Source organism: Anguilla anguilla, chromosome 7 (assembly GCF_013347855.1).
Source record: "Anguilla anguilla isolate fAngAng1 chromosome 7, fAngAng1.pri, whole genome shotgun sequence".
NCBI classification, from domain to species: Eukaryota; Metazoa; Chordata; class Actinopteri; order Anguilliformes; family Anguillidae; genus Anguilla; species Anguilla anguilla.
In genome coordinates, this window is record NC_049207.1 from 35896019 (window position 1) to 35917989 (window position 21971).

At 40.6% G+C, this 21971-nt stretch overlaps 1 protein-coding gene across 1 annotated transcript; it reads left to right on the forward strand.

Moving 5' to 3' along the window:
• Nucleotides 1–1137: 1137 nt before the first annotated feature.
• smyd5 (SMYD family member 5) lies at nucleotides 1138–21684 on the forward strand. The gene is made up of 13 exons (XM_035427254.1): nucleotides 1138–1267; nucleotides 3629–3737; nucleotides 4520–4659; nucleotides 5773–5894; nucleotides 7529–7598; nucleotides 8783–8887; nucleotides 10526–10588; nucleotides 10906–10976; nucleotides 11321–11427; nucleotides 14543–14599; nucleotides 15191–15285; nucleotides 15717–15787; nucleotides 18754–21684. Exons 1-13 carry the CDS (start codon nucleotides 1175–1177, stop codon nucleotides 18899–18901), a joined length of 1251 nt encoding a protein of 416 aa, XP_035283145.1. The 5' UTR covers nucleotides 1138–1174; the 3' UTR covers nucleotides 18902–21684.
• Nucleotides 21685–21971: the final 287 nt, after the last annotated feature.

Consider the following 21971-nt stretch of genomic DNA (forward strand, 5'->3'; position numbering starts at 1 on the left):
AAGTGGAAATTAATAGTTTGTGGCTGACCTTGTCGAATGCTGCAGACAGACCTAGAAGGATCAGGACAGAGGAGAGGGATGAGGCTCTCTCAGCCAGGAGGGCAGACTCTGAACTATATCAATTCCTGATAATAATACAGATACAGCTATGCTCTTTTTCACTAGCAGGTGTCCTATGGAATAGCACTCTGGTCAAGAAAATATGTATTTGAGGTTTTATCATAAACATTTTTCCATTAATTAGAAGTTTACATGGGAAATGTTACTTTCTTACAACCACAGTAATTAGTATATTCTGTTTTCAAAAGTCATCAGAAATAAACATTGAAGTGCTTTATTTCAAAAACATTCCCAGAGGAGCATGACCCGGGACCCCCCTAGTATTTAGGTGACCCCCCCCCCCCCCCTTCCAGGTTCAAAATCACTCCTAGACCACCAGGCAGTATTAGACAAGCTATTTCTGACTGGTTCCAGTGATATACTGTTTAATTAATAATGCTTTGTATAGATACATTTTTCTTTTTACTGCAGTGACTCAATTCTGGTCCTGTAGAGCAACTCAGTCTGCTGGTTTTTGTTTTTTCCTTAAAGTCAGCAGCCAATTCAGACCCAAGAAACCAGTCTGGGGACCCCTGGAGGATAACCATTGAAATACATGTTTAATATCTGCAGGTCAAATGGTGGATACAAACCGGTGGCCCTCATGCTTTTATTTGATGTGTGCATTTAATTATATTATTTTTGATGTATTGTTTTTGTCATAGCATTTGTCTTTGTTGATGTACTGCTCAGTTTCGTACTGCAGTAATAAAACAAATACATTAATATTATAAAAGTATTTTTATAAAGTATAGCCGTAAAAGCTGTCTTCAGTACGCGGTAACCTGGTCGTCTGAATCTGTCTGCATTGCAGGCGAAGCACAGGTAACGCGACCACACAGCTGATACTGAATTGCACCCACTTCGCATACGTGAACTCAACGAACGCTGCTTAAACTAGGCCTACCGGCTGTATTTTTGGGTTACATCAATGGTGTCATCTTACGATTTTTATCTTACAGTGACCTGATTGTCTTTAGTCCGCCAACAGTACAAATCTGCGCAGAATGTTGTCCAGTATGATGTCATAAAAACGCTATTTTGTCAGAGGTGAAAGGGCACAGATAATTTCAAGATGGCTGCTCCCATAGATGACATGTTTTCCCTGTGTGCAGACTCGAGCAAAGTTTGGAGTTATGTGGAGGTTCGAACAATCGACAAGGTTAAGGTGAGCAGCACTGAATAACGAGAAAGTCTCCCTTTGTATTTCAAATAACAGTCTATTAATATCTAATTGGGCATAGCAGTCAACTGTCATTGCGAGGCACTGCGGCTTGGTCTAGCTACAGCGAACGTTGCGTGGATACCCTTCATGTTCTAGCAAACTGGAATGTAGCGGGTTTGCTAGTTTGGTTACAGCTAGACATACTTGCTGTTCAACATGTTTGCTAACTGAACGATTGCATTTTATTGCCCAAGGCTAAAACGAGCCGATTGTGTAGAACTGCATCGGTTGGCTTTACCGGATTTGTTAGCCATTGTCGTGGTGAGTTTTTAGGTAAATGGATAACATGTTGTACGAGCGAAACTACCATATAGCGAACAGTTACAGTGTAACAGATGCTGATATTGAATGTCTCAGTTGGCGTGTCATACATTTAATCAGCCCAGTAGATGTCAATCAGTCGCTTGATTTTGTATAATGCAGTTACATTGCTCTGAAAGGTACCCTTGTTGTGATTTTTTTCTAGGCTATTCCGCCCGTTCGATGTACGTGTAGTGGATGTATTCAGTAACATGTTTATGTACAAACTTTATAAAAACCTTATAAAAATGTCTTTTTGTTTCAAAGATGTATGTTTATTTTGCTGTATTTTTATTTGGTTTATTATTTTACTTTATTACTCATTCTATCTTGAGTTTCATCAAGAATTGTTAAGGAAAGAAAGGGTTCAAAACATTCCGCGGATGCTGATATAGTAAACTGGTTATTTAATTGTGACGTCCCCCCCTCCCCCCCCAATCGTCAAGCATATACATTAGCCATGGAATAAATGACCTGGATTATCTACATAAACCCTGGAATAAAAGGAAAAGGTGACCTATATGATCTAAGGAGGCAATTAGTACATTGAGTGGAAATCCTGTTTGCTTGTTTGTTTCAATGTCAGTTTGTTTTTGCATGCTTCTTTTATGTTTTATGCCCAATAATGTGTCCAAATTATTTCTTGTGGGATGGAACACAGATATTCATTCATCCATCCATCCATCTATCCTTCCATCCATCCATCCATCCATCCATCAGGATGGGTGTGCGGCTGTTAACTTTATTAGCTATCAACTTAGTAAGTAATGCTTCAGCTGTTTCATTGCAGCAATGCATTTACTAGGTGCAGTTAGCAAGCTGGCTATCTACTGCCAGCTACATCCTCTCCACATTTACCGCAATTAGCTAGCTAGTGATATTGCTGTATGTAGCTAGTGGACTCTTGAGTGTCCTTGCTGTAAAACAGGTATTGCTTGTAGTCATGCTAATGTTCAAGTTCAAAAGAACAACTGCAATACAATGTAAGGGTATCTACAATTCATATCCAGTGATTCCTGTATGAATTATAGCCCTTTTTCTACATACACCCCCCCCCCCCCCATTTTAGGGGACCAAAAGACATTGGACAAATTCATGTTATCTGAACAAATTAATGATGTTCTTCCAGGCCTGTACTGCAGCCATGTTCAGGTCATGTTTGTTTTGGGGGATTTTTGCCTTCAGTGTTGTCTTCTGCAAGGGAAACGCATGTTCAGTCGGATTCTGTCAGAAGATTGACTTGGCCAGTCAAAAACATTCCACTTTCTGGCCCTGAAAAACTCCTTGGTTGCTTTAGCAGTGTGTTTGGGGTCACTGTCCTGCTGCAAGGTGAAGTGTTGTCCAATGAGTTTTGAGTCATTAGTTTGGGTCTGAGCAGATAAGATTTTGCTGTACACTTCAGAATTGATCCTGCTGCTCCTGTCAACAGTTCTGTCATCAATGAAGATAAGCGAGCCAGGTCCAGTGGCAGCCATACATTCCCAAGCTTTAGCATTACCTCCGCCATGTTTCCCAGATGAGGTGGTATGCTTTGGATCATGAGCAGCGCCTTTCTTTGTCCACATTGTCTTCTTTCTGTCTATTTGGTACAGGTGAAAACTAATCTCATCTGGCTTATGACTTTGTTCAAAATCTACTTTGCTTAAAAAAAGAAGTGTATAAAAGTCTAACCTGGCCACTCTGTTCTTGAGGCTTACCAGTGGTTTGCATTTTTCAGTGAACCCTTCTGAGATTATGCAGACAGTCTTATCTTTCTGATAGTCTTTGAAATATCTATGCTTGTAACCATGGATTGTGTTTTTCATCTATTTGATGGTTGAAAAGGGGTTTTTCTTCACAATTGAGTGTATTGTTCAGTCATCCGCTATAGTGGTCTTCTGTGGGCTACCAGGTCATTTGTTGTTGCTCAGCTCACCAATATGCTTATCATTTAATCATTCAATACAGTCACATTTATAGGATCGTTAAACTTTTTAAAATTTATTTAAAAAATGTATTTATCAGGGGAAAGGATTGTTTGCCAAAAAAGCCATCCGGAAAGGGGAGACTGTATTCATGGAACGCCCCCTGGTGTGTGCCCAGTTCTTGTGGAATGCATTGTACAAGTACCGAGGTAAGCCCCAGGCCTTAAAGGGGTAGTTTACTTTCTGGGTTTAAAAAAAAATAAAAATAAAAAAACTATGAAATTACACTGTAAAAATGATCTGTTCATTTGTACAGCCTATGGAAACATAACTTCACAAACTGCTTTGGAGTTACTTGAATTATTATTATTTTTTACTTTAGACTAGAAACTCCAAATGCCCCTATTCCAGCCATTGTTAAGCCAGCTGTTCATCATTATGCTTATGCCACCATCTTATGCAATATCCTATCAAATACATTCTCTGAAACTCAAATAATTAAAAACAAAAAGCAAAAAAAAAAAAAAAAAAAAAATGTCTTTTCAAATTACATATTGTTAATTACATACATACATTTTCATTGTTCTTCTAATTCAGGTTTGTAATGGAATGATCAATATCCTCTGGCTGTCAAGTTATAATAAGGGGCATGAGGTTTTCCTGACTTTTTGTTTGTTTTACATGTATTTCCATCCTCCAAGAAGTCAATGCAGAACTTTATGAAGCCACTTGTTAAATGATTAACACATTTTAGTATCTTGATTTATCTTGAATCAATCAATTAGCTTACCACAGATGATGATGATGATGACTCTAAAGTGAGCATTAATGCCATTTTCTCGTGCTGGACTCCATGCTGATTTCAAATCTCTTGTCATTAGAGTTTATTTTATGAGCTTTTGCTTGTGGGCCAGCACAGTATTTGTGCTGATTGAGCCTTGTGAATAATCTGACCTCACTCTCTTCCCTGTTCCTTTTGCTCCTGTATAAGCATGTGATTACTGCCTGCGGTCCCTGGAGGCGGCTGAGGAGAATGCCCGACGACTTAGTGGAAACCCCAGTCTTATCCTTCCCTACCCTGAGCAATGCAGAGTGCGCCCGGAGCTGCACCAGGCATGCCCGCAGTGCCAGGTACAACCAGAGTGCACTGGGAGCTGCATTTGGTCTTCTGACTTCCCCAGTCTGTCTAAACGGTTTGTGTTGTAGATCTTGGCTCTGACTGCCTTCTGTGGTAGTATTCGTGGTGCTGAAAAGATTTAATGTGACATTTTTAATGCTAGGGCCCACATTTCTTGAACTTTGTTTTTTGGAGTAGAGCAAGGATTCAACTTTTTCAGTTACTGAGCATAGCATTTTCACTCTTCAAATCATCAAAAAATTACATGTGAAATACACTACATGACCAAATGTATCTGGACACCCCTTGGTCTGGGCTGTTTTTCATAGTTTTGGCTAGGCCCCTTAGTTCCAGTCAAAGCATCTTGCTATAGCTACAGCATGGATCACATTCAATACGATTATGTGCTTCCCCAACAGTTTGGGAGACGGGCCTTTCCTGTTTCAGCATGACAGTGCCCCTGGGCACACAGCGAGGTCCATATAGAAATGGTTTTGTCAAGAACAGTGTGGAAGAACTTGACTGGCCTACACAGAGCCCTGACCTCAACCCCATCCAACACCTTTGGGATCTGTTGGAAAGCCAGCTGTGAGCCAGGCCTAATTGCCCAATCAGGGCCGTCACTAATGCTCTTCTGACTGAATGGAAGCTAATCCCTGCAGAAATGCTCCAACATCTAGTTTAAAACCTTCCAAGAAGAGTGGAGGTTGTTATAGCAGCAAAGGGTGGACCAACTCCATATTAATGCCCATAATTCTGGATGAGGTGTTGGATGTCAGATGTCCAAATATTTTTGGCCATATAGTGTATGTGATATAATTTTGATGATATGTATTTAATTGAAGGGGTAGCCTCCCACACCACAAAATGGATAAAAGGACGAACTCCTCGGGAAGGGGCTGCAGAAATATGTGCATTTTCTTTATTTGACTGTGCAAGAAAGTACAGACAAACGCTTTGATCACAAAATCATCACCAGTGCTATGCAGTGCAGTGACACCATGAAAGTAGTGTGTACCTCTTATTTATTTGGGTACTCAATCATTGCTGCAACATGGCAAACCTGGAAGGCAAGCAAGTGTAAATCAGTTGATTAGATGGTAATGTAACTCTGTCTCCTTCTGCAGGTGATGTACTGTAGTAGTGAGTGTCGACAGGCTGCATTGGACCAGTACCACCGCGCCCTCTGTCTAGGTCTGTCTCAGGAAGACCCGGAACACCCAATCAACAAACTCCAGGATGCTTGGAGGTGTGGTCGCCAGGCTGGGGACAGGGCTTGTGTGTGTGCATGTGTGTGTGTGTGTAGCAGAGTTGAATGCAATTTTATATATGTTTGTTCCTGGCTATTAAATTAAACCTGCTCTTTTCAAATATCTGCATCTAATCAAAGTTTGACAGCTTGCAAATTGAAATATATTGTTACAGTTTCCCTTCATTAGTTCATCTGTGCTCATCTACTTCCATAAATGTTGGAAACTGGATACAGTTTAGTGTTTAGAAGGGAATTACTGGCATCAGCATTTAGCATCAACATGGGCTAATTTGGCCAGACAGATGTTGACAATTGATATCGGCCCCAGAATTTCTCACAGTATGCACTGTGCCTGTAAAATTCAGATGAACAAAACTGCCTTTTGACTTTTTAAAAGAATTTCAACTAGTTGCTTCCAAAGTTCGGTCAATTGGGAAAAATGAGTGCTGGAGTGTATAGCTCAAAACAGGCTGGTCCCTTTACCATGTGACATTAGTGAATCTCGAACGTGCACCTTCTCCTCAGAACAGTGTGCTGTCATGGAAGAAGCATATTTGATCAGGGGCGCGGGACGACGTTCTAAGTAAGGGGTGCTGCCAACCGAATGTGTGAAAGTGTGACGTCATTATCATTAAAAAAAAAAAAATCAGTTTACCATATTTTACAGAAAGATGCTTAAAGATGACAGGCAATGAATGGTATTCAAAATTATGAAAGCGCGTGTTTATTACCAAAACAGAAAGTGATGTACAGTCTTATTTTTGTTAAACTGACTCATGAGTCTTTTAAATAGCCTACAAGATCAAAAATGCAAAACACGGTCTAGATGCTCCAGAATTCTGAGGTTTGAAATAATTCTAACCCAAATCATTAATTGGAATCCATTGTTGGAAATAGTAGCGCCGGCAAAATCATCCCACAATTGCATATCTGAATGAAAGAAGGAAAGAAAGAAAGAAAAACAATTGATTATGTTTCCTGTAGCTAATGAAGGAAGACAAAAGTAACAGTAGCCATCAGAGCTCGACCAAAGCAACGATTGTGTTTTTATTTTGAAAGTGCGTATATCAGCATCATTCCGCATCAAATTTAGCTGGCATCAAGTTGCCTAGCGACGGTAAACAATTGACGTATTATTTCCTGTTAGTGAATGGCTCAATGCAACGCAATCTAGCTAAGTTAAACACTTACACCACCAGTTTTTCACTTGATTTTTATTATGATGTAGTTCTGTTGTATAACGGTAACAACTTCGTCGTGAAGCCCGTAGCAAGATCGCCATGCATGTGATCACTAAAAACTAACAAACACATTTTTTTCAACATCTATTTTCTTCCCCAAAGCAAAATTATTTATTATATCATTTTAATACATATATATTTATATATATACTTAAAAAAATGACTAACACTTTTTTTTTTTTTTTGTACCTCCTGCCTGCAGCTAGGGGGTGCTGCAGCGCCCTCAGCACCCCCCTTCCCACGCCCCTGCATTTGATCTGTTCTATCAAAGCATTTTCTGTCTCTATTGAGGAGATCATAGATTCTATGCACTCTGCCTTGGTCCCTAACACTCTTTCTCACCTACTTTTTTTGTTTCTTCATCTTTCTTTCTTTCTTTCTTTCTTTCAGGAACATGCACTTCCCCCCAGAGACGTCCAGTATAATGCTGATGTCCAGAATGGTTTCCACTGTAAAGCAGGTATGCTCCATTCCACAGGCAGTAGTGTGGATGGCATGTGGTTGGCAGTTAGATCAGTGGGCCTGAGCGTCCTGCCAACGGAGGCTTTATATTTAGTAATATATAGTCAAAAATGGGTTTGAATGCGTCGGGTGTAAAATTTTGAAGCTTTGCATGCACTCTGCACATTAGACCCCGCTAAACAAATGAGGAAGGTTACACAATGGTAATCGCATAACCCCATGATGTAATGCGTGTGTGCCAAATAAATTTTCATCTTCCTTCAATGGCTCACATTAAATTCAAAACTTTTGTGGTTGCTCAGTGGGCAGCTAAAGGGACAGCTCCATTATAAAGATCATCAGACTCTAAACAGTTTCCAGGCTGTTCTGCCACCCCGATGGTGGAATGCATTTCCCTGTGCAGTCAGCACAACAGAAATTCTGCCCATCTTTCAAAACGGACTGAAAATTCACCTCCTCAGATTACACCACGGCTCCCTTGACCCTCTTTAAATATCCTTTTTTTTTCTCTTTCTTTCCATGGATTCTCTTTTGGATTTTGTTTGAGGTATAACACTGTAAGATTATGTGTCTAGTCATACCTTCTTTTGTTGCAATACAGATAGCTGTTTTTTAGGTTAATATTCCACTTAGTCGTTATATTGTACATGGGCCTTTGTGGCTTCTTGCTGATACCACATTTTTGTTCTCCACTCATCCGCATTGATGATATCCGCTACAGTTAATCACTGGATAAGAATATCTTCCAAATGATTGTAATGTAATGAGCATTGTGGTGATGCAGCAAGATAACGTTGGCTGGGAGTGGTGAAGTGTTCAAAGACAGTGTTAATGGAAGTACTCCCTCAAAACCCAGAGGGAACGTTAGCTGGGACAAGAGATGTTAAGCTGACAGTGCGGAAGCTGACTGCACATTTAGTGGTTCAGGACTCACCAGACTTGTTTTCAAGAGATGCAGTTTGGCTTCTACTTAATGTCATAGTACAACTGTTCCCAGAAAACCTGACTGCATTTTTAACAATGGAATGAGCTCCATCACCAGCAAAAACAGAATATTCACTTGTCTCCTGCCGTTGTAGGATTATAAGCACTCCGCTTTTAATAGTTCTGTGTGTTCACAATGTTTCAGGTGGTCATAATTGTTTCTTATAATGTCCTGAGTTTGATTTGTTTGGTTTGTAGGCTAAAGACAAAGGTCATTGGCTAAAGCTGTTCTCCCAGTTCTGTAGCCGGACGGCCAATGAAGAGGAGGAGATTGCACACAAGCTGCTGGGAGAGAAGTTCCAGGTGAGTCCAGGAAGTTCCTGTAGAAATGTGATGCATTTGTGTGCGTGCCTTGCTTGTTTTTATCCAGACAGTTGCACCCCATGCCAACATGCCCCATTGTTTCACCAATGTGGTGGTTAATAGACATTTGGTTTAATTATAGGTTGTCCTGTAGTCACGGCATCGCCCCTGTAATTAAAACTTGTATCAAACGGTTATCCTCCAGCTCCTTCCTATTTGGTTACAACGAGTTCCTGTGAGGAGATGCTTCATGAATATTCATGAGCTGGCAGGCTGTATCGAGGTCATCTTAAAGACTTCCTCCTTGTGCCTCTGCTTGGCAGTCAGGGTGATAAGATGGTAAAAAGACGGATTGTTGGTAATACCTTTGCAAAACACCCATCCACCCTCATGCACTGCTTCTATATGGTTTGCAGAAAAAGGTTTTTTCTCTTTGCTTGCCAATTTGGAATTCCCTGTCACAGTTGAAAGCCTGTCCCATTACTGCAACATACTCCATCATGGGTGGACACAGATAAGCATATGCATCCTCTGAAACACATGTAACCAGCTCAAAGTCGACATTGAGGATTTTGGGAGGGTCTCTCTCAGTGGTCTTGTGACCGTATGTGTATCGCCCTGAAGCCCTCCCACATGGGTCACAGGCAGGATTAGGATTTGACTCCAGACCATAGTGCATATTGTGCACCAAGAACCAGTTCTTTAGCTGCGTACGCCACCCAGGAGCCTAAGCAGAAGTAGGGTGTGTTCATATTTACCCTTAACCAGTGCAGCCCAGCTGCTGAACACACACTTGTTGCATGACTACACTCGGGGCCACCTACAGCCATTTCGGTGAATGTTAACAAGTCTGCTGTGGGCATGATGTGTGGGAGTACTCTTCACATTTGCAGGGTTTCATAGCCAAGGACAGAAATGGTCTTGCGTGTCATTGAGGACACAAGATTTATTATAAAACACTGGAGTTATGGAATGCCCTCATTGTACTGTATAAGGCCCCATTAACCGTTGTGTTTGTGCCGCTTTGTTTTAATAGGCTGTTTGCCTACCTCTCAGGGGCAAGTGTAAAAATAGTGCAGTTAATGTTGCTTATTGTGCATCAGCTGCAAATGCTGTCACCATATTAAAGGGGCTGTGAAGCACTTGGTAAAACGACTGGTCTGCAGTGACCACTTTATTATTAAATCAGATTGGAGGAGGGGGTCTTTGATGAACACGGACAATTTGTTCTTCGGACCACTTATGTTACTCCCATTTTCCTAGGTAGACTGTAGACACAAAGTAGAAAAATGAAACCATGTAGGCACCTCAATAAAACTTCTTTCTGCCCCACTTCTCTTAACTGACTGCTTGTGTTGCCTACAGAAGTGGCAGAGTGCCCTGACAACAGTGGTCAGAATTGTATTATGTGAATTGTAAATGGTATTTTAAATGCCATTTGACTTCATCAAAACAAGTGCTTCGAAATGTCTGACATCTAAGAAAATAAGAGACCGGAAAATAATGAAAAGAATGCCTCCTAATGTATTAAGGCTGTGTTTACACATTGCATGGATTTTAAATGGACTGTGCCTAATTCCTGTTGGGATTCTGGGCATCTTCCCCAACTCCTGTTAATGGCCAGCTTTGATTCCCCAGGGGCAGTTGGCTTTGCTGCGGAACCTGTTTACAACAGCACTTTATGACGAGCATCTCAATCGTGTGAGTGTATCTCCACCCACAAACACACACATCCTGATTCTAACATAAGGCCAGTAAGATGCCCGCTGAAATTACATGTTTTCGACAAAGCAATTGCAAGAACAGGAACTGACAGACACCATCACCCTGTCAGCCTAGCATCTGTATCTGAATATTTTCTTGTATTTCTTTGTTCCATTTTATGTGTCATACTGTATTTTGTAATTCGCAGTCTGCCCAATTAAAGAGGGGTCTAATTACTCTAATTCATCAATATTCTAAATGTTTTACAATTCATATGACGTCATTGATAGAAAAGACACTACCTTGTGTTTCAGTGGTTCACTCCGGAGGGTTTCCTTTCCCTCTTTTCCCTTGTGGGCACCAACGGCCAAGGCATAGGCACGAGGTAGGACCTTGTGATCACATCTGTCCACCTGTGATCTCATGCAATGTCTCCTGTATCTCCCAGGGGTCCGATAGAATACACTGTAGCACAAGAGTAGGATGACTTTTTACCAGAAGGCTGCAGAGTTGGATCCCCTAGCAATTATTTAGATACATATCCAGTATGTGTAAGCAAGCTATCAATTTGATTTGATAGTAAATAACATAGTAGTGTTATATAATGCAGGGCTCAGTAGCGTTCTGTTGGTGAATTTGGTGAGATGTGTGATGATGCTCTATGTGTGATACGAGTGTGTGCAAGGATCTGTAACCGATGTCTTTCTGCATGCTGTCCTGCTGCTTCAGCTCCCTCAGTCAGTGGGTCCATGGGTGTGATGCACTGGAGCTGCCTCGCCAGCAGAGGGAGCAGCTGGATGCATTTATAGACCAGCTTTATAAGGACATAGAGAGAGGTGAGTGACACCCAAACAAGTGTACAAGAACATTGGGAGAGGTTGAGTACAGTAGAGGCCAAAAGTTTACATACACCTAGGCTAAAGGTATTCAAACTCAGTTTTTCACAACTCTTAAATACAGCCCTTAAATACAGCCACAGGTGCCAATTAACTCCCAATTCATTCCTAATTATGACAATTGGCCAATCAGAAGCTTCTAAAAAGTCATTACATCAATTTCTGGAATCTTCCAGACTGTTTAAAGAGACAGTCAACTTGGTGTATGTAAACTTTTGACCCACTGGAATTCTGATAGTGAATTAAAGCTGAACTAAATCTGTCTCTGATCGATTGTTTTAAAATTACCTGTGATGTGAACAAAGTAAATGCCCTAATTGACTTTCCAAAAGAAATGTATGGTAACATGAAATGTGTGGAGTTGTGAAAAATTCAGTTTGAATTTCTTTAGCCTAGGTGTATGTAAACCTTTGGCCTCAAATGTATTCCCAAAGACACATGCATATGTCATGGGGTAGATCTGCCTTGGGATTTAAACCGCTGCCCTCAAACTGACTACTCTGCACAGTAGAAGTTCATTTAGCTTACTGAGCCAAAGACCAAATGGCCCAGCCTAAGAGAGCTAACACCGTCATTCAATCTCTGGGGGATGACATCACCTTCTTCAGCCTCTAGTGGATATTCATGTGCTCACTGATGTCGCTCAAGACATACAAACATTCATTACGCGTAGTCTTAACCATGGGCATTTTCTCATACAGTACATTTACACAGAAAGATGGTTTGTTTGCTCCAAGATAAATTGTCACACAAACACAGTTGTGTAGACCAGGTTTTTTTTTTAGCCTTTTCTGATCCAGGGACCCCCTCCTAGGTTCAAAGTCATCCCAGGAACCCCCTATCATAAGTTAAAAAGAGCAATATTAAATATATATATATATGTTTTTAAAAAATCTGTATATAGTCATTGCATATCAAGGCTGGCCAGGGACCTCCTACATTACCATTAAAGACTCCACAGACCCCCCTGTTGAAAACCCAGGGTGTAGGATTTTCATTAACTTTTTACATTAACTGTAGAGCTGGAGAACATACTGTCAACCATTTACACACAATTTGACTGACTTGTGCACTCACTGCAGCACTCAAGAGCACATGTCCACTCTGCTTCACGACCTTTCAATAATTAAAAAGCCAATTCCATTTCCAGCTGACTTTAAGGCTGACTTTTGATTTAGGCTACCATTCCATGAGCTTGTCTGTGCAGAGTACTCAGTAACCAGCATTAGGCTACCTAGGGCAATGGGCAAAACCATCCCATTATAGGCCAGGCACATCGTACATTGAAAATTCATATTTGCTGCCGATAATGTGAGCACTCTCCCTGAAATGTTCGTTTGCCAGGACTATGTGTGGAGCAATTGACAGTTGTCTGGGAAGGTAGCCATTGATTTGTGTGTTCACTCATAATTGTCAGCTAGTGGTGACCTATTGGTCATATTTGGTGCCTATTTAGGGAAAGTTGCTTTCAAATTTTATTTTAGAATATTAATTTTATTCTATAATTTCTTAATCTGTTGTAAATTTCATTATTATTATTTTTGTTTGTTTGTTTGTTTGCATCTCTAATGGAATGTCCAATGCTCAAACTATGTACAAGCATACTCGCATATGCCCCCTGCTGCCGGCTCAAGAGAGTGCAGACAATTGTGGTTCTCCTCCGAAACTTGCGGTGCGAGGCAGCTGCTTCTTTTCAGCTGCTACAAGCTGTGCACACACAGGCGGAGGTGACCCAATCATAGGCGTGCATAGGGTGCAAGCCACGGGCGCCCCGGACATCCGATGGATCTCCAGTGCAATGAGCACTGCTATTCCTGCTTAGTGAATCTCTCCCATATATCCCTTGGGCGACGCAAAGCCAATTGTGTGCTGCCGCTGCAAGGCTGCCAGGCAGAGTGAGCACTGGCATGGTCCGGATTCGATCCGAGACCGTGGTGCTCACTCATGCGTCACAAGCAGTGTTTTTACCCAGCAGTCTGTAAGTTTTATTGCCTCAACATTTTACAAATTTCATTAGCGTATTTTCAGCGAACTCCCACAGCTGCTCTGTGGTGCTGTGCCTTGACTATTGCCCTCCTGATTTTCTTTTTTACCTGACAGTTCATTGAACAATTATTCACGCTGCTGATTGGCCAGAGATTTACCTTGCCTGGTATCCCTGGTTTAAATAATTCTTGATTAGAGGAGAAGAATGAAAACCAGCAGTACTACTGGCCTTTAGTGCCAGATTTGAGTATCCCTAGTTTAGCACCTCGACTACCAGCTTTCTTGCAGGAAGCACTGTTCAGATTTTGTGTGTATTCTACTCCTGTTTCATCCGCATGTTTAGGCCCTATTGCAAAATGGAGCAACTCTTAAAGAACCCCACTTAGTATGTCTTGTTCTGTTTGCTGGTTGATTCATTTGTTCATATGCTGGTGTTAGCTTGGTATTGAGTTAGCTGATAGTGAAGTACTAGGGTATAACCATACAGTGGTCTATAAGCAATACAGTATAAAATAAAGCGAAGCATAAGAAAATAACATCATAAAAACCGATTAAAAAGAGATTGCCTTGCCCTCATTTGACCTAGTTTACACAGTAATGTATAATTCACACATTTATCTTGCCTATGTTTTTATTAGTTTGTTTAATTTTTTTTTCCGGTGTTTCTGTCTAGCTCTGGCCGCAGCTGCTCTCTTTGACATTATGTATTTAAACTCCTCATAGTATTCCATAAGGAATAGCAAGGTTTTCTGTCTCAGACTTTTTTTTTCTGCAGCTGAAGGAACTTACTTGCTGTTCTCTTGCCTTTTGTATTGAAGCCTGTATGCGCAGATGTCTTCATCATTCAAGCCAGAATTGTGTTGAGTCAGAATTTTCCTTCAGCATGTTTTGACCACTGCCATATTCACCACCACTATAAGTCCCAACTAACTGAAAAAGTATGTCTCAACAAAATCAGTGTTCAGATGTAAATTGTATGCAGTTTTATGTTTTCTTGCATACTGTGCATTTCCAGACATTGTTATGAAAATTTTTATTTCCCTGTCCCTTTTTCCCTCCCTCCCTGCAGAGACAGGGGACTTTCTTAACTGTGAAGGCTCCGGCCTCTTCCTACTCCAAAGCTCCTGTAAGTGCTTCTAGTGGAAGAGACAATCCAAAATAGTCTGTGCTTCATGGGTTCAATATCTGCAGTAGTCTTTGTGTGGTTGATTGTACTGGTTCAGAGTGGCCCCGCATCGGTTAGAGGTTTCTCAAAATATGGCTATCGTGGACTGGACCTCAAGAACTATTGCTCTTCCAAAGAAAGAACAATTATCTGTGGTGACGCTTTCAGTTTCCAGTGGATGAATCTAAAGGCTGAATTTATTGCTAAATGTGGCAATCTGTGCAGCATTAATAATCAATCCATATGTCTTCTTACCCTTCACAATCTCAGATGTAATTCCAGCATGTCAAACAAGCCTGAAAACTCCCACAAGTACATCATAAACATGCAAAACCAGCATTTGAGCATCCACAAATCATGAACCTTACTATATGACTGATCAGTTCTATGAGGGTGGTTTGTCTGATACCTGTCCCAAATACATTTTCTAGTTTAGTAGAACCACTTGAACATTTTGTTTGTGACAAATGCATAATTTGTTGTAACTTTCTGTTTGTATAGTTGTTTGCCTGGCATCCATTCCGACAGGCTTTTGTGCTTCTTACCATCTAGGCAATCACAGCTGCATCCCCAATGCTGAGGCTTCCTTCCCTGACAACAACTTTCTGCTTCACCTCACTGCACTCTGTGACATCGGGCCTGGAGAGGTAAGGACCGGAGCTGGTAATGGGGGTTGGATTGGGGGTCTGAAGGAATTGCATGTCAAATTGTCAAGTTAGGTGTAATTCAAACAGATGCATATTTTGTGTAATTTCTTGAAAGTCCTCATGTGTTTATTGTTACATATGAATGTGTTTTTGGAACAGATGAAATATGTTAACTTTTCACTATTTTTTATTGATAGTTTAGGCCATACACTTTCCACACAGGCAGGTTTTTGTTGTTATTGTCTTATTTCTCTGTCCAATGAGTTGCTAGGTGAATGAATAGCAAGAGAGAAGCAACCCGTAACTAGGTTATTTCTGTTCGCAAAGTGCATGGTAAAGATGTGAGCTGCTACGAAGCACTTCCCACGTTGGCATGCTGTGCTCTGTGTGGAGTTGTTTTGCATGCATCACCTGTGGGTTCACCTCTTCAGGAAATCTGTATCAGTTACTTGGACTGCTGCCAGAGGGAGAGGAGCCGCCACAGCCGCCACAAGATCCTGAGGTATGGAAATGATCTCTCAGGATGATATGCCAAAAGTACTGACCTTTTTGTTAGTGCAATCCTCAGGACCCTTTTAGTTGAGGCTTGGAAGTGTGTGTTGGCAGTGGAAGAGAAACGGTAACACTCAGCATGTACATGTAGTGTTAATGAATGTGATCTATATTCATATTAGTAGCATGAACAAGAAGCTTGAATTTAGAATTCAGCCAGCCTTGAATTTATATTTTTGAATTTTTAGGCAACTTTGGCCTTGGTAAAGTCAAATTGGCATAAAGCTCAAAGCTATTCAGAAGGTAGTAGTGCCAAGATTACATTTTGATACAAGGGAATCATGGCCAAAAAGCACATTGTACAAGAACTTTGTACATCACAGGAACACACAGCTGTAAAACCCTTTATATAAACTGTACCATCAAATAGAAATAAGGTAGGTATTGGATGACTGTAAACTATATTTATAAACTTGTTTATCCTGATATTGAAATTCCATATATATTTCTTTATACTGTACAATACAATTTATAGTCATAGTCATATTCAGAATTATTGATGTCCCAGATGAAAATGAGAAAGAAAGGTATTTAAAATAAACGAACTGCTGTATTTGATGCTCAAACATAGGAAAATTATACTTTTATTCTAAGCCAATTATTCTTAAAAAAAAAAAAAAAAAAAAAAACTTTTAAACCTTTAAATATATGATTCAATTAAATCAAAGTTTAATTTTAAATTCAATTTTACCTTAGGTTAATCTCTGTCTTAAAGAAGGTGGTTTTTATCACTTTCCGTTGTACTAAGGCATACAAATGGGGTAATATGCATGTAAAATCCCTTTGCAATCCATCACCATGGAGAAAGCCAAAGAACTGTCAATACCAGTTAATGAAATACATAATGGCCAGTGGCCATACCAGTATGTATTTTTAAAGGGAATCTCAACATGACTGTATAGCTACCGTGTCGAGTCCTGTTATAGCCATATTCAGTCCTGCGTATGCTGTGTATGCTGGTTTTTCCAGCCAATCTCTTGCTCTTTGCTCTTGCTTAAGGTTGCTGAACACGTTTTTAAGTTCTTTCATTGTTTTTTCGGAAACTTAACACAATGCAACTTTATTATTATTCTTTATTATTCATTATTATTTTGTCTTTGAATTCTGCATTATCTACCAAATGGTTAGTTTTAGTGGCCATGTGTCCACACTTCTCTCTCGTTAGGACCTGATTGATACACCTCAGTCTTGAATTTGAGCAGTTACATTTTTTTTAAACTGTCTTTATGTATTCTTTTGCAATATAGCACAATGTGAGTATGGGACTTTTATTTTTCATGGCATGCATAGCTCTTTCTGACATTGTGGCTTAAGAGCGGAAATAATCCCTCAAGACATGAAAAGTGTAATTAAGAAAGATTAACAGCTCGTTAAAATTCTGGGTTTGCAATTGTGGCTGGAATGATAGCCAGCATATACGGAGAGACTGAACTTGAGAATCTCTGCTTTAATGTAAATAGCAGTTTCATACTAGTAGCAATGTCTAGTATCTGAGCTGAATAATTGGCAGGCAGATCACAAAGAAAGCCCTCCATGCATCAGTAGAGCTGGTGTTTTTTCAATACTTTCCAAAGTTTGCTTTGTTTTTTAGGTAATATAATTTTAAAGAAATCTAACCTCTTTCACACAGCAGATTGGCTGTGCCAGATAGCATGAGGAGGCGCTGCAGAAATGAAATGTAAACTTCTGTGCCTTCATGCTCCTCTGCTAGGCAGGGCAAAGTACATTAAGTGCATTCTAAAGGTTGTTCGACTACAAAACCCAGGTTAGCAATTCTCATAAAGTAGCAGCTATCTATAGCCATGAACATAAAGTCTAGTTCACACAATTGGCTAAGTCAGTAAAGTTATGGCTTTAGCTAGAAATGAGCAATGATTACAAGAAATGTGATCAAGAACTACAACATCAAGATGAAGATACAAGTGCAACACGAAAGTGCTAAATAAAGATACAAGTGCAAAATGAAAGTGCTAGAAGATCAATATTCAAGATACAAGTGTTACATGAAAGTGATACTTGATTGTTTGTAGCCCTGCAGAGGAGTTTAGTGTTAAAGTTAGTCAAGTTAGAGTCAAAAGAGATCTGTCTTCCTACCATGGTGGAAAATGGGCCGCGACTGAGTGGTTCATAGAGGAATAGGGAGTTTGTTCCACCACTAGGAAGCTAGGGTGGAGAACGTTTGCTGTCGAGATGCACAAAACCACTTACACAGATGGAAGGAAGTGCAAGTCCGGTTGCAGCAGAGCGGGTCCTGTTGGCTGCAGTGTAGGCCAGAGTCAGGACTTCGAACCTGACCCTGGCGGTGACTGGCAGCCAGTGGAGTGACCTCAGCAGAGGAGTGAAATGCAAGAACTTTGGGAGGTTGAAAAGAAGTCTGGCAGCCACGTTCCGGATGAGTTGGAATGACCTCATCACACACTTGTATGGTTGAGACCAAACCAGACTAGGTTTCTGATCTTTATATAAGGCAGGGCCCCTGAAATTATTTTCTAACCCCCGCCAAGGCATAACTTGGTGGGATGGCAGGTATGCCAAAGCAATAATTTGCACCTATTTTAGAATTTTAGCCATTTGATGTGATGGGAAAAAGTAGGGATGTACTAACTTTTTTCATTCAAGTTAATTTCATTTCTGTTCATTTAATTTGTACAAATGGTTACAAAGTATGATTTTTCAGTATCATTTGGTAAGATTGTTTACCTTTATCAGTGTTGTTGAAAAGAAGATCAAATATCCATTTATCCAAATATGTCCAGAAAGGCTAAACTTTTCAGAGTGTGTTACTTTTCCACGGCACTGTACGGTTGAGTGTCTTTTGGTTAAAGTAATGATTGTGTTGCAGAGTTAAGGCGAAAGGGAAATGTAAGCCTTTTATGTTGTAACACTCTTAATGCTGTCCCATTCCCCTCTCCACAGGGAGAACTACCTGTTCCTTTGCACCTGCCCTCGGTGCATCTCTCAAGCGGATGAGCCGGACGTGACCTCTGAAGAGGAGGAGGACGACGGGGAAGGAGAGGGGGAGACAGAAGGGGACGAGGCAGAGGATGAGATGACTGATGTTTGACATGAACTTCATGGCCAACCTTGCTCTTTCTGCTCACCCGACCACCACCACATCCCATTCCTCTGCCTCCCAACACATCAGGCATGCCCCACTGCCACCTTCCACCCGCACAGCACCAGCCCCACTTCCAAATCACCAGCATCCATGAGCTGTCCGCAGGCAAACATTGCTGAAATGTTCCCATACCTTAAGACTTTTTTTGCTTATTGCTTTGTGCTGTTACAGAAGTGCTGTGACTTCAAGCGTCAACCAGACGATCCTCCCCGGGTCTTCCAACCAATGGCAACAGTGTAGATTTCTGTCCTGTTGCCCCTTTCCCTGTGGTACTCCTATAGATGGTGGCCGAGACTGCACCCCTACTGTACAGCTGCTGTCCTGTTCCTGGACCGCATATCTGTGTCCATTTCTTTATGGCACACTGCACCGTCTCTTAAACTGTTACCTTAGTTTTGCAGACCCAGCTGCCTCACTCACTGATTCATGGTTATTTCAACAGCACCTATTACATAGAACTTTTCCTGAGATAATCTTTTAGTCCTGTAGTCAAACATTTGATGTCACAGCTTTGGAAAACTGGAGAGGAAATAAGTGGAAATCTTTGTCGCCTAAGGATGCACTTACGTATAGCCATTTGGAGTTCTAAAAAGAACACATGTTAGTCTGCTAAGGTGCTGATCTACATATAAAAGCAGTTTGATGCATTAAGGTAAAGTAATCCTCTGAACTTGCAGTTTCGTTAAATGATAATGTATTTGATATACTGATTAAATTGTCCTGACGATGAGTCCTGCTATTTGCATTTTCTTTATTTTCTGGTTTATGCCTATTCAGTTTTCTTTGTACGGATGAGATCAGTTGATACTGTGGTCTGTTTGACCGGTCTGATGAGAGACCTGTATGAGAGATTTTTTTATTATTATATTATGTTAACCCAGCTCTGTGGAGAATGTAGTTACTTTGGACAAGTTCAAAACCTACATATCTTGTGTGATATGGATTACCTTATGACTTGAATACACAAAAACTGGACACCTCAAACAGAAGTGACATTGCCACAAGCAATCATTTGGAGTGATTGCCTGGACTCTCGACCACGAGGTGGCACTGTTTCAGAGGAAGGACAAAATGTAGATCTGCCAGAAAGTTTTTGGAAACATGAGTGTTGATGGAAATCATGGGTGGGCAAGGATTATTGAGATTCAGTGGGAGCAATCCATTCTTTGCAGAATATACATGGTTGAACTTTATCATTCTTTACAACTGATGAGCTGCAGGCCATATAAAAATTCCCGCAGTCTGTTCAAGTCCCCCTTGTCATAAACCCTTTTGCTCAAACAACAATGAATACTGTATTTCACAGCAAGGCAAACATTCTTAGCAAAGGAATGCAGACAGCAATTGATTTTTTCCTAGTTTAAAGGAACAAATGAATTGTAATGTGGCCACCTTAAAAAAGTGGGTGATATCTTCATTATGGAAGGTGCACAATTACTGGTAGTATGTCACTTGTAACTTGTCTATAGTGCCTAGTGGGACTTCAGGCCTTACTACCAAGGCAGTCATGCCCCCCCCCCCCTTTTCAAGGTGGAAAATGATTTTGAGGTCCTTGAGCTGGTGAGATGTCCACTTTTCGTTTATAAAGCTGCATAATTACTGAATAATATTGGGCTATATACTTTGCTGACGGTTACAATGACAGCACCCCACATGAGAAGTGGGTACCTGAGGTTTGTAAATCCAGTACTTAAACCATGCACACCAAAATTCCTATGCCATTTTTAGCCTAAAGCCAAGTTCTCTTGTCTCCCTGTCTGACCCTAGTAGAAATGTCCTGTTCTGAAATGGCATTTTGGCCATACTGATATTTTGGACAGAAACTCAGGAAGGTACAGTGTTGCATGAAAGGACATGGCTGTTTTGCCTGCTGTGGCAGCTCTGTTTGCCACATTTTGTGGTGTGCTGTAACATTGAGGGTGTCCCACACACCACTTGCTCCACTGCAGCTGGTAGGGTAATGGCTTCTTTTGAGCTGGGAGAATTTACACTGTAGCCTCAATTCAGGGCTATTTAAAAAGAAAACAAGAAGTACACAGCTGGTGGAGATGTTCTTGAATTCACCAGTCGTGATACAACCCAAGTCAACCCATAGCTTGTTTTTGACTTGTTTTAAATCAGAACTCACTTCAAGCTGTGATTAAGGGACAGATAAGAGGATTGACTTGATTACATTTTATGGGCGTGCCTCTGGTTTTATGTTGGTTGTATGCTGTGTACCCCCCTGTCCTATATGGCTTGGCTCAAATAGATGTGTTCCATTTCTGTTGCAAAAGGCCATCTTTTTTAGGACCATCCTATGCAAGGTCTGTTGATAAAGATTGTATTTCTGTGCACAACTGTTGGTTAAAATTAAGTCTGTGATGCATATTGAAGAAATCATATGTCACATTTTAAATTCAGAATAGAGTTTTGGTGGCTTGCTTAGCTTTCCAATGCAGCAGGGCTGGAAATGCAGTAAGAAGCCTCGAGCTGATTGGTTCATCACCAGTCGATTACAAAAGTGAAGATGAAACATGGACTGTCCATGGTTTGGGAGGCGTATAACATATTTCAGAGACTCATTAATTTTGACTTGTGACTTCATCACATTTAGTGTAACAAACATGTCTGGTGAATCACCTTATTCTAACATTTGAGCTTGACCACAACTATAACTAACTGTTATTCAAATTGTTCTAATGTTTGTAACACATTTTTCCAAAAATAAATTTAATCCACGATTTTTCCTTCAGCTGTCCAGTTGTATTTGTTAGCCTTATTGGTACAAATGTCATTTTCTGCGAGTGGCAGTAAATACAAGCTTTCTTATGAAGCACATTGCTGACCTCTACCTAATTCCAGCTGAGCTGCAGCCATTGGGTTGGAGAAATATGTCTCATGCACAGCGGGCGCAGATTAGAGTGAGTGCACCTGTATTTGAAGATTTGAATATCAGTGTATCTGCACAACATTGATTCACCAAAGCAAGTTAATAAGATTAAAATGGCTGCTCTTTAAACCATAATAATAATAA

What these genes read in the sequence shown, in the direction of transcription:
- smyd5 (XM_035427254.1), top strand. Translation starts at nt 1,175, where the DNA reads ATGGCTGCTCCCATAGATGACATGTTTTCCCTGTGTGCAGACTCGAGC. An exon ending in TGGTTTCCACTGTAAAGCAG is followed by an intron (nt 7,599 to 8,782) that starts GTATGCTCCATT and finishes TTTGGTTTGTAG; the next exon opens with GCTAAAGACAAAGGTCATTG. An exon ending in GTGACATCGGGCCTGGAGAG is followed by an intron (nt 15,286 to 15,716) that starts GTAAGGACCGGA and finishes TCACCTCTTCAG; the next exon opens with GAAATCTGTATCAGTTACTT.